The 12,330-nt window shown below is 42.4% G+C and overlaps 1 protein-coding gene across 18 annotated transcripts in view; it reads left to right on the top strand.

Annotated features, from left to right (window-relative positions):
• LOC120810078 (focal adhesion kinase 1) overlaps positions 1 to 11,295 on the top strand; it is a 47,246-nt gene extending 35,951 nt beyond the window's left edge. For 13 of the 18 annotated variants that reach the window (XM_078095293.1, XM_078095290.1, XM_078095291.1 and 10 more), the window contains 10 exons: positions 1,658 to 1,735; positions 1,897 to 2,079; positions 2,591 to 2,716; positions 4,751 to 4,813; positions 6,549 to 6,588; positions 6,971 to 7,074; positions 8,203 to 8,358; positions 8,590 to 8,670; positions 8,840 to 8,925; positions 9,262 to 11,295. In XM_078095293.1, coding sequence (XP_077951419.1) covers positions 1,658 to 1,735; positions 1,897 to 2,079; positions 2,591 to 2,716; positions 4,751 to 4,813; positions 6,549 to 6,588; positions 6,971 to 7,074; positions 8,203 to 8,358; positions 8,590 to 8,670; positions 8,840 to 8,925; positions 9,262 to 9,388 — 1,044 coding nt within the window. In that variant the 3' untranslated portion in view covers positions 9,389 to 11,295. Of the gene's footprint in view, positions 1 to 1,657; positions 1,736 to 1,896; positions 2,080 to 2,590; positions 2,717 to 4,750; positions 4,814 to 6,548; positions 6,589 to 6,970; positions 7,313 to 8,202; positions 8,359 to 8,589; positions 8,671 to 8,839; positions 8,926 to 9,261 lie in introns of all 18 variants that reach the window. The other 5 variants (XM_078095296.1, XM_078095295.1, XM_078095289.1 and 2 more) reach the window with 2 other exon arrangements.
• Positions 11,296 to 12,330: the final 1,035 nt, after the last annotated feature.

Below are 12,330 nucleotides of genomic sequence, written 5' to 3'. Positions count from 1 at the left end.
TTGAGATTAATGATGGAAACATAACGGAAACAAAACTTTCCGATAGTTTGGCCCTCAACTAGATCGGACGTGAAATCTTCACAGCAGCTACAATAAATTCCTTTCTTTTTTGACTGCGCTGTGACCCTTTTTGGTGATGGATGAGTCTGCGTGGGAGTCGGCGGTTTTAATTACGCTGTGCCACTCGACATACCTAAAATTCTTCCAGACAGAAGAACTTGTCTCACAACGCGTTTAAGAGCCGCTGTGCGTCCAAAATGCACTGCCCTTAAATGTTGCATTTTATTTTTTTTATTGGCATAATCTGCTTAAATGCTCAAATAGTTTAAAAAAAATCAATAATAATTGTTCATAAACAGCTGCTTCTTCTCCTTGCCGTTAGATGGCGCACGTTGAGACATTTGTGTAAACTGCTTCTGCTGTTTTGCCAATAAGTGGCGAGCGCTGTGCGAGGCCCTGCAGCATTCATCTGGTCATTCATCCCAAAGTCTCCATAGCAACCAGGTTCTGTCCCACTCCGGTTTGACCATCCTGTCTCAGTAACTCTGACCCTTCCAGTCTGTCGTTCTTGTGTCTTTCCATTTTTAAAACGGGCATTGCCCCCAAAAACCTCCCTCCGCTCGGATTGGTTGCCGTAAGGGCTGTGAATCTGTTGGGACAGATTCAAACTGTGTGTCCTTCCATGTGTGAGCATGTTCACAACATGCTGTACGTTTTCCCTCTCTGTCTGCTGGAGGGGTTTTAAAGCTCCTGTTTGTCTCGTCCTCAGTTTCTTTGTCTTGTCTGCTTTTCTGTGTCCTCCCTTCCTCCTGTTCTTCCTTTTCTCCTTCCTTGCCTCCCTTTCTTTGCTGTCTGTTTCCCTGTGTGTCTTTGTGTCGGTCTTGCTGTCGGAGGTGTGGTCCAGAGAAAGCTACTATGAGAGACTGTGGAAGGTAGAGGTTACAACACTGTTGTTATAGAAATTAGCTCTTAAAATCATGAGGACAAATGTCTCGCGTCATTCCAAGAGGGAAAACTGTTTAACTTCCAACAGCTCCATCACCAGAAAACCAAGAGAAGAAACAAGGTTGTGGGTTCACCAAGCACTTCTGTTTTTAGCTACTTGTGCCCAACAAAGGAAAATAAAAGAATAGACATGAGTTGCAGACTCACTCTCCTCTACTATATTATTTTCCTTTAGCCATACATTGAAAATACTTCACCCCACACTTTGTTCATCGGATGCTTCGACAACCATACATGTTTTTCTTCCAATTTAGAAATAAAGAAATGGAGAAATTGCTTGAAAAGAAGGTCTTTGGTGAACGTGCAACCCTGACATCTATTTACTCATCTGCATCACGTCTAATCATAGGTCCCATTAGTCCAGCAGTGTTAAATATAATATATACCTAATCCATGGATCTCAATAATTCATCTTTGTGACCGTAGTTTGTGTCACTTCAACTAACCGCTTGCTTGAGTTGCAGCCCAGTGGGTGTTTCCTGTTTTGAGTGACAGCTAACCCAGCCACACAAACGGCTACGAGGGGTTTGTGTGTTGATTGTCTGAACGACCCGGTGGCCCTTCTTCTCACGTTCCGCTTGCGGGGGGGATGAACAATAAGGTTATTTTACTAAACCTCTTTCCTTCTGTCTGTCTGTGTGTCTGTCTGTAGCCGAGTAGACCAGGCTATCCCAGTCCTCGCTCCAGTGAAGGTTTTTATCCCAGCCCCCAACATCCTGGACACTACCAGGTACGCAGACAAACTCCTCTGACTGCTCTTTTGCTGCTGATGTTCTTGGTATAAAATTGCATTTCTATTTCCAATCGGCGGCGGTTTGGGCGGAAAGATGTAATCAAAAGAGCACTGGCAGCCGGGCTAAGAGTTCCTTTTGTCCTTCTTTCCTGGATCAGATGGCCGGGTACCCCGGCCCTCACACCCTCCCCTCGGTGCCCAGTGCCCTGTACCCCTCACAGGCTACGATGCTGGACACACACCACGCGCACACGCACCCCCGCCACCACGTCCACTCGCACGCTCAGCACCTCCCACATCCACATGGGCACGACATGGCACTATGGGGCTCTGCGATGGAGGTAGGAGACAAATCGCACACACACACACACACACGTATGCACACAGGATTGCTGTTTTGGACGCTGCCGGTTACTTCTCTAGCTCTCAAAAATCAAATCAAAAGGGCCAGAAGAAGCCTTCCAAAGGGTCCAGTTTAAAAACAACGCACAGCTATTCCTCTATCTCCACTCTGGGTCTCTATCATAATACTAGTAGCATTACAGGCTACGTGAAACAATACTGTGAAAAAGTTACACCTGCATAACAAGTTCAAGTCCTCGCAAAGTTGCACAATAATTATTATATGGTGAAAAGCAATTGTCCATCTCCAAGTGTGTGTCCATCATCTCAGTTAAGACGCTCAACAGTGGTGTGTGTGTGTGTGTGTGTCTCTGATGGTCCTTTTGTGTGTTTATGCGTGTGTGTCTGTGACTGTGCGTTCGTCCATGTGCTGGTGTGCACGTCTGTGGCAACACTTGTCTTTTGTTGCATGCTTGCACTTGTGCGTGTCTTCTACGTGTGTGCGTTCAGGACAGGGCAGTAGACATGCAGCAGTGTGTAGGCCAGCAGTGCCTGGTAATGGAGGAACAGCTGATGATACAACAACAGCAGATGGAGGAGGACCAGAGGTGGCTGGAGCAGGAGGAGAGGCTTCTGGTAACACACAATGCACACTCACAGATACGGCTGATACAACGTGACCGTACATTTGACTTCTGTCTGTTAGTGGCTTGATGTTGCTACCGTGAAATTATAACCAAGATTATTGCTTATCTTTTACAAGTGAATTGCAAGTTTCGTCCTTTTATATTCATCACCAGGAAAACGTTACTGCAGAGTAAAGTAAAGTAAAACATAGAAAATAGCTACACTTTAAGACACCTTAGTGCCTGCATCGTGCAGCTTCTCTCATGCGTGGTACCGTGTGTTAGCGGTGTCCGTGATGCAAAGCTTACTTTGTTGTCGTCTTTGACTTATCAGTGGATGTTGTGGATGTATTTTTATTTCGTGTTGCATGTTGTTGTTCTTTTGTTGGAGGGTGCTCTGAAGTACTTTTACTCATTAGATTTAACGTGTGTACAAAGAGTTTCTTACTAATCAAATGCAAAGGATGTGATTTTGATATCACGGCAGTTATTTTAGAGAATAATAATCTTATCAATACTCATTCCTCCCCAGCTGCAGTATGTTTCAAGTAAAAAGCATTAATATTTCAAGCCTGCTAAATTTCATCAGAGCAAGTTATTAAGCCCTCAGGGTTTCGAAGGGCGGCTGTCATGGTGACCTCGCTCTGACCTTCAATGATGAGTGAAACTAAAAAATGGAATTCTGGGGATTATTTGATAATAAACTAATGGGGAACTTAAAATATTAATGTTCTCCGAGGTTACAATTGTTTAAAAATATCTAGGTTTGTTCATTTTCTTTGCTCACAGGATTGGATATGATCAGAGTCCTTTTATGCACAGGGTCTTAGTCTTTGAATTTAAGCATTATACTGTCGGAGCCAGAGCAGATGTAGGCAGGTGTGGCCTGTGTGAATTCCAGGCTAATGATAGGCTTAGACGATCTGACAGCCCAGTCAACAGTTTGTCTTTGACCCACTACCACTGACGGCCAACACACAAGATCACTGAAAACATGTGTGCGCGCGTGCGTTTGTGCGTGTGTGTGGTTGATAGAGGCTGGCTTTTCTTTTAACATTGTCACTTCAGAGGGGGGGGGGGGGGGGGGGGTAGGCTAAACCTGCTCACACACTGACGGCTCATTGGCAGCGTGCTCCATCCCTCCTCCTCCTCCTCCTCCCGTTCCCTCTCTCCATGCGTCAGAGTCAGATATAAGTATGCTGGAGGCAGGAAGCTGGATCGGAATCAGAATTCCTGTCTTGATGAAACTGCCGGCACAGACTAGTGGACAGACAGACGGAGAGAAACAACCAGATCAGGACCAGATAGCGACGCAGACTAAACACCTCAAACCACTTGGATTCATCAGAGGACTTTGATGAACTCAAAGGCAATGCTGGTCTTCAAGTCTTGTCTTGGAAAACTGGTAGGCACGGAAGGGTGTGAGAGCTTCAAGGGTTTTGGTGTACGTGTGAGCTTGTATTTGGCCGTCGAAGTTGCAGAATTGTAAACCGGGTGTTAAATGTAAAATGAAAAGTTGTGCTTCTATTGGAAAGAAAATGTGTTTTGTGTAGGACAACAACGTCAAAACTGCAGCTTAGTACAATGTGTTTTTGCAGGGAGACTGGATGTGTACAATGATTATTAAAAAATGTTATGTGAGCCCCCTGCTGTGATTCACGCATTCATTTCCTCATTCATATAATCATTGTCGTATTTACGATTAAGCTTTAAAGTTTTGAGAGTCTGTGGCTTTTTTGCCCCGGACAGCGTGCAAACTGCCATTAATTGAATAATTACTGAGAGCCTTTTGTCGGGTAAAATGGCTTCATATGGGATTCCTCTGTTCGTAGAACATGTTGTTCTAAACACTCTCAAGCGAATGAGTAAAAGCACTGGTTTGGGCGACTGAGTTTGCACCATATGATGCACCTAACATGTGACTTACCCTGAGCTGATGGCACGCCGTGAAAGGGTGTTTGTCTCCCACGATTCACAACTGCTTGTAAAGATACTATGAACTATCATTGAACTATGGACATTTTATCTGTATTTGTGTGTTTAGAAACCAGACTCTAGAAGTTCCAGAGGGAGTCTGGACAGAGAAGACGGGGGACTCCAACCACCAGTAAGTTACTTTCTGCAGCTGTTTTCTATCTGCTACCGTCTCACTGTTCGTTGATGTTGTTCATAAATGCAAAGCAACAGCCGTGGTTCATAGACTCATTTAGAAGAAAAGACGTTTTGAGACGTACTACTCTTTTTAATTTAAAATCATAAACATTTTCCGCACCCACCGCATCAAAAAGGTTTGTAATTCTTCTGAATCGGTTGTGTTTTTAAGAGTGGACGCTGTCTGATAAAGAAAATTGTTGACAGAAGTCCACATTTTGGTTGGACTCGCTGCTATTGGCTGCAGCAAGTATTTGTTTTGATTAGAGCTGAGGGGATTGATCCAGGGACGGGAAGTGACCTGTCAGGGGTCGGGTCAGTAACGAGGGTCAATGGATTCCCATAACATCGCCAGTTATTAATAGAGCGCCGTTTGAAGAAAGAAGCAGCCGTCTTTATTGTTTCCCAGCCTTACTCGTGAGACTGCACGCTGGTGGTTTGTAGTTAAACGTGTTCTGCTCGAGTCTGTGCATTGATAACACACTCAATGTCAACAGTACCAAATGAGGAAAGTGTGGTGGATTTATAGTGATCTCGAGAAGAACACCGACTTGCAGGTGCTGCAGAAAGCATGCGTGTGACTTTAACAGGGTGATGTTTTAGCCTGTTGATTATTTGTCGAGTCATGAGACCCAATGGTTATTGTTTACTCAAGTACCTACTAATCTGATCTTTTAAAAAGGAAAATGTTCTGTAGCTATCCCCGTAGTCACATGATGTGCAATCCTGCAACATGATCAGTGTTCCTGAAGGAAGACATCATTTCTTTGCTTTTCCCTTGTTTTTGAATACAACAGTTAACAACATTCTTTTTGTTTTTATTTGAGCACTGGGGTGTAACTGAAAGGATTTACAATGCCCGATTTCCACTTGCACCACCTAGTTGTGGTTACACGCAGTTAAGCCCTCTAAAATAGTTCGACACAGGAGGCATTGAAAGGTAACTTCATCGCCTGTTTCCTCTCGTAATGTTTTTCTTTTCAGAGGAAATGGAATCACTAAGTTTTGCCTCAAAGCATTTCTATGATTACGTTTCTTCCACAATCTGTACTATGTTACGTTCCCGATGCCAGGAGAAGTTGTTTTAGCAGTCTGAAGTTGCCGTGGGCCGGATATTTCTGTCTCTGTAATTCATCTCTGCTTGTCCTCCTCCCAGTGAATTGCTGTGGTTTGTGGTTTTCAGAGTGTGTGCGTGCGGGCGTGTGTGTATGTGTGTGTGTATGTGTGTGTGTGTGTGTGTGTGTGTGTGTGTGTGTGTGTGTGTGTGTGTGTGTGTGTGCGATGGCTTCGAAGCCCTCCGTTCTGCTTTCTCACACAGAAAAAAAGGACAACAGCAATTCAGCAATAATACAAGAAAGTAGATGTATAACTTATATGGCACAAAAGCGTTTTGTAGCATAATTAAATGCTTACAAAACTATTAAATACTAATCAGGTTTGTTTTTTTTATCCCTGTGTTTTAGCATCATTAAAAGCCCTGCTAGACCACACACACCTCTGAGAATCAAAACCGCTCCTTGACAAAACACATCACAACGCCCTGTCGTGTGACAACAACATTAAATAGGATTTTAAAAATATATCCAGCCGGTGATTTCGGCCTGTGAAGTTCTAACTTCCTGCGTGGTTTCTTTTTACATGTGTGACTTGCTAACCCGGTGTTTTGTTGTTGTGTTTATTTGTTTGTGCAGACAGGAAACCAGCACATATACCAGCCCGTTGGAAAACCAGGTAATAGACAGGCCGGAACTGTCTGTCATTACATACAGACGCTATTGCTTTATTGTCTCTCTTCTTTTAATCTGCCACAGTATGTGGTTCACACATGTACCATTACGTAGCTTTATTTCAGCTATTTAATGGCTCTTAATTCAACCTGTACACAAACTCTTTGTCTCCCACTATCATGGATTTTCTCATGGATTTAATAAATTAGTTTTATATGGTTCTTATTATGAACCTCTATTAATCAATAATAAATCATTTGCTGTGGTACTTTGGTCACTCAGGCAGAGCTGGAATGTAATAGTAGCGTTTCCCCAGAACCAGTGTGCATGAGACTGTAAAAGCATGAGGAGAAATACTTTTCATTTTCATACCTGATTTTCTGCAGAGCATGCAGCTCCCCCGAAGAAGCCCCCTCGACCGGGCGCCCAGGGCCAAGTGGGCAGTCTTACTTGTCTAAATAGTGGTGACAGTTACAACGAGGGAGTCAAGGTACGCACACTTGTTCAGTGACACACACAAACGCAAAAAGAAGAGTTGCACACACACATGCTAATGGATAATACGGAAAAACACAGACATGAATATGTTTACTAAATATAAGGCATGTTTTTGATGCTTTTAATACTTTTTTTTTCTTATCTTCTTCTCCTTTGGCTGCTCCCTTCCCCTCTCTCCTTCTCCGTTTCCTCCTGCTCTCTGCCTTACTGTTGACCTCTAGCCCTGGAGGGTAAGCAGCACACTGTGTGGATGTTTACTGTGCGTCTTGTCTGCTAGTTGATCACACCGATTCTTTCGATTCGTTGTTCTTTTATGTCTCTGTCCAGCAAATTAAATCCTGCATGTTTTCATACCAACAAGAAATAAAAATTAAAAAAACACGCTGTGTAGATTCTATTCAGTTTTTTGTATTTATTTGTATTAACATCCAAATCTACATATGTTTGTTGTCTTAAACGGACAGTATTTATGTTCCCTTCTATCTCACTGGACACCATTTTACTTTAATCGCACAAGAAAATCTTTTGGACTAATAACGCACTAATGAAGCAGTTTTTCAAAGCGAGAAGATCCCTCCTTTGTTACTTTGTGTGACGTTTTTCTCATTTAAAGGTTTCTCCCCATCTCAGTGATAAAAGGTTTCATATTTCATACCGATTGATTCAACTCTGATTTTTGACTTGATAATCCAAACTCAATTTGAGTTTATTAACTTTTAGTTTTATCAATTTCTACCAGTGTGTTACTGCCATCTAGTGGCCGAAATAGTGAGCTGCATGTGACATTTATAGCCATTTCCCATTTGTTCATTCGTTAATTTACTCTGTAACCTACTCATTGACCGGTTTGTTTTTGGGGAATTGGTCGCCTCTCCTCTTAATCTTAAATTCACAACCATTCAAAAAGTAGTATTCTGTCTTTTACTTTATACCTCAAATCATGTGCGGAGGGTCAGAAAGGCATGTTTACTGTACTTTTCTGTTTACTGTACTTTTCTGTAACATGCAGGCTTTGCATATTTGCACATGCTCATATAGTTCATCGGTATTGTCTCTGTGTGTCACCTGGATCTCATTCAGTCCGAAAGTCACTCATTGCTTTTTTTTCTGCTCTCATCAGCTGCAGCCCCAAGAGATAAGCCCGCCTCCCACCGCCAATCTGGACCGCTCCAACGACAAGGTGTACGAGAACGTGACCGGATTGGTCAAAGCTGTGATCGAGATGTCGAGCAAGATTCAACCAGCTCCTCCGGAGGAATACGTTCCCATGGTCAAGGTAACCACGGCACAGTTATTCTGTCCTGAGCTTCATGCCGTGGCCTTAACTTGAAAGCATTACACTGATTATTGCTGTTCTATTTTGGAGAACTTTAGAAGGCTGAATTTAAATTTCTCTTTCAATAAATAATTTCTGCTAACTTAACTCCACATATTTGTCAACATTGTGTTAATTATTTCCTTACCAACTTTCTATTTGTCATGTATAATTTTAATCCCAATCCTTCAGGACGTGGGTCTGGCTTTGAGGACGCTATTGGCCACAGTGGATGAGACTCTACCACAACTTCCAGCCAGTACACACAGAGAGGTAAAATCAGACACTTATTTGTGTTTTTTATCAATTGAGTTGTGTGGATGTGATGTTTCTTTTGTTTTCCTGAAATGTTGGTAAAGGTTTGTAATCCACTCTCGCATCTGTTGACGTTGGGACTTAATCCTACTGGACTGATGTTGAACTCTCTGGTTTTCTTTAACAGATTGAGATGGCACAGAAACTTCTGAACTCTGACTTGGCAGAACTGATTGGGAAGATGAAGTTAGCCCAACAATATGTGATGACCAGGTATATTCAGATAATAGCATTTCAAAAAGAAGAATAGTTTTCATTGACTTACATTGCTTTGCAAAACATTTAAATGTAATAGACACCTACATTCATAACTTATATTTTACTAGTACAGCCATTCGTACAGCCAGGGGCACATTATTTAAGGACACTAAATAAAATAATCTCTTTGGGAAACATACTAATGAACCTTTTAAGGGTCTCTGTCTCATTTGATGGCACCAAAGTGGCACCTTTTTTAAAAAGAGATTTTAAAATCATACAAATCTCATCTAGCACAAGTACCAAGACGTATACGTGATGTTTCTGTGTTTGTTTCGTGCTTTGCTCCAGTCTCCAGCAGGACTATAAGAAGCAGATGTTGACGGCGGCTCACGCGCTTGCAGTTGATGCCAAAAACCTGCTGGACGTCATCGACCAATCACGGCTTAAGATGATGTCCCAGTCCCGCCCACACTAGTCCAGCGTCAGCTGAGCTGACCAATCAGATAATTCTTTTATTTGGGAGACATTGTCCCTTTGGTTACTGTTAGTGATGGAGAATCAGCACATGTGAGAGTTATTGAAGCTGAATGCTTTACATCAGAGGAGGAAAACAACGACTCTGATACTTTGACAACAGCCTGTGAAGAATTATTAGATGTCATGTCCTTTTGGAGCCGAGTACGTCTCTCCACCACTGTGACTTTCGTAATACAAGAACGGAACAAAAACACTTCCTGAACCAAGGACCGGGCAGCTTCTCTATCTTTGGACTGTAATATAAAGATGAGACTAGGAAAGTCGAAAAGGAACCGTCGCCATCGGGTGGATTCGTCTTATCGGAATAGCACTCTTAAGCGACGCCATCAGAGCCTGATCACACTGCGACATATCTGTATGAAACCTCCCTGTGGAAATGGACTCGGACGTCAACCAGCAGCCATCGTCAGTACATTTCTTGGTATCGTGTGTGTCGTGACTCCCGGATGTGAACTGGACCTCAGCGTCTCCTTGGATTCTTTTGAATGGGCGGATCAAACAACAGCTTTTTCAACAAGGACATTCACAGAAAAGACTGCAAAGCCTTTTCCATCCCGACCCGTTTTCCCCTCCGTCTCAGAAATTGGAGAGGAGACGGAGGGAGAGACGAGCGTTGAGACTGGAGGACAGTCTAGCGTCTAGCCTGAAGGAAGCTTTCCTTGCCTTTTTTTTTCTTTTCACTTACTATTTCACCCACTTTTCATTCGCCTTTTGTTTTCGCATTCTCTCCTTCGTAAAGTCTTCCTCAACTCCTCGCTGAGCCAGTTTTAAAGACTCCAAATGTGAAGAATCCGGCTCCGTCTGGGTGCACAGCGCAGACAAGAAGTTCCCTTCTCGTACTCCGTTTTAGTTAACCCGTTTAACGGCTAGCTCTATTTTTTCTGTGTTGTTTCAGCAGTCGCAATCTTCCTCCTGTTTACTGAACACTTAGAACAAGCAGATATTCTATTCCAGCATTGACTTTGATGAGCCAAACAAAAAAAGAAAGGTGGGATTTGAGGATTTACTTATTGTAACTGGATATTTCCTATTCGTCCGAGAGGAAGAGAAGGACTTCATGTCTCAGACTGGTCACTGAGCATGACTGGACCTGTTTCCGTGAGGACAGGGTCAGCCTCCTTCCTTCCTCCTCACTGTCCTTAATAGCGTCCAGTTGTTCCTATTCAAGACATGTCATGCCTTTAACTGTCCCCTCAGCCACCTGTGTCACAAAGTGAATTTACTGGGGACACAAACAAACCTCACAACTGGAACCTCTGTGCTTAGAATCCCAGTTTTTTCAGGTGTAACTCTTTAAATATGTCTCTCCAACCAACAGTCCCCAGGGACACACACACACACACAGATGAAAGGTGGAGCCACATCACTGCAGCTTGTCTGCAGACACTGAACTGAAAGTACAGCAGATCACATGTGTCTGTGTTAATAGTGACCCCACATGGAGTACACACTGCTATATGAAATGTACTGGTGACTGTACTAGTATAGCATGATATACAGGTATGGAGAAGAGCATATTTGCACAGCACCAAAAAACTAAAATCAAACTCTTTTAACCCTGTTTAATCCAGATTTGATTTCCAGGTTTTGACAGCAATGAAACTATCAAATATCTGGGTTTTATAGGCATTAAAAGAACATGTAAAAAAACAATCTATTTTATCTTGTCGTTGTGTAAATCTGCTCATGTTGGTATATTGTAAGCTATACTGGTGTGAATCACTGGTGAATTGTACAGAATTAGTACTAGTAAACACTGGTTTTTATTTTGTCTTCTGGGCTCAATCGGCCATCTTGTCCAAATGAGGAGGAAAAAATGAAATAAAAGTAATAACTGAAATCAGGCCCACGTTGTTTATCCCTCATTGATTTATTTAAACGCATTACCTTACAGGTTTTATAATAATGATAGTTTTTATTTAATGTTAATGCCGGCGTGCAAAGGGAAACTCCCTGATGTAATCTGTTTTGTATCCAATTTTTCCCTGGAATGTAATTTATCTTGTCTTGAAAGAAGTTACAAAGATTTAAATCCAACCCCTGGGTTCAACATGTTTGTTTGTTCAGCAATATAAATGATTTGGAATCTTTCAACCAGTGATCATATTCATTAGAATTTAAAAGCTTGGTGATTGGAGCAAGTCATACTGCCGTATTTATTCCAGAGGTGTCAAAAGTATTCACATTCATTACTCAGAAGTACAGATACTAGGGTTTAAATAGACGCCTGTAGAAGTTTAAGTACCAACTCAAGCTTTTTACTTAAGTATAAAAGTACTGGTTTAAAAACTACTTAAAGTATAAAAGTAAAAGTAATGTAAGAAATTCCATTAAGGACAAACTCTTAATGCGTAACCTCGCTCACACAACACAGTCCGTTACAATGTGATGAGAAGGTGCCTGCAGATCACGTGACCTGCCGTTGGGATGATGGAAACAACAACAACAACAACAAATGTATCCGACTTAAACAGATAAAACCACAACCCATTTTCCAGTGACACGAGTCACACACACGTTGTTTGCATTGATTCGGTAGACTGCAGTGTCTCCCCAGGTTTACTACGTCATAGGGGGGGGCACCCCTGTTAATAATGATGGGAAACACTGAACTGGCAGCGGTCGGTTATCAAAACATCGGCCAAATAACCAGTATGTTCAGGCTTCATGAGCAAATAACGAATCCCTGTGTGTTCATTTGCAAAGCCGCATTAAGACACACGTCTATTTAATACGCAAGTCGCTGTGTTGTGCCAGACTCTCAATAAAACATTTAGGACAAACCCACGGTCATCAAGATGCTCATTTAATGTTACATGGAATCTGCGTGAGGAAGAGGAAGAGGAAGAGGAGGGGGGTCCATGTCGATAAATACCAACT

Source organism: Gasterosteus aculeatus, chromosome 20 (assembly GCF_964276395.1).
Source record: "Gasterosteus aculeatus chromosome 20, fGasAcu3.hap1.1, whole genome shotgun sequence".
NCBI classification, from domain to species: Eukaryota; Metazoa; Chordata; class Actinopteri; order Perciformes; family Gasterosteidae; genus Gasterosteus; species Gasterosteus aculeatus.
The sequence above is the reverse complement of the archived record's forward strand: the minus strand, read 5'-3'. Positions and strand labels throughout refer to the sequence as shown.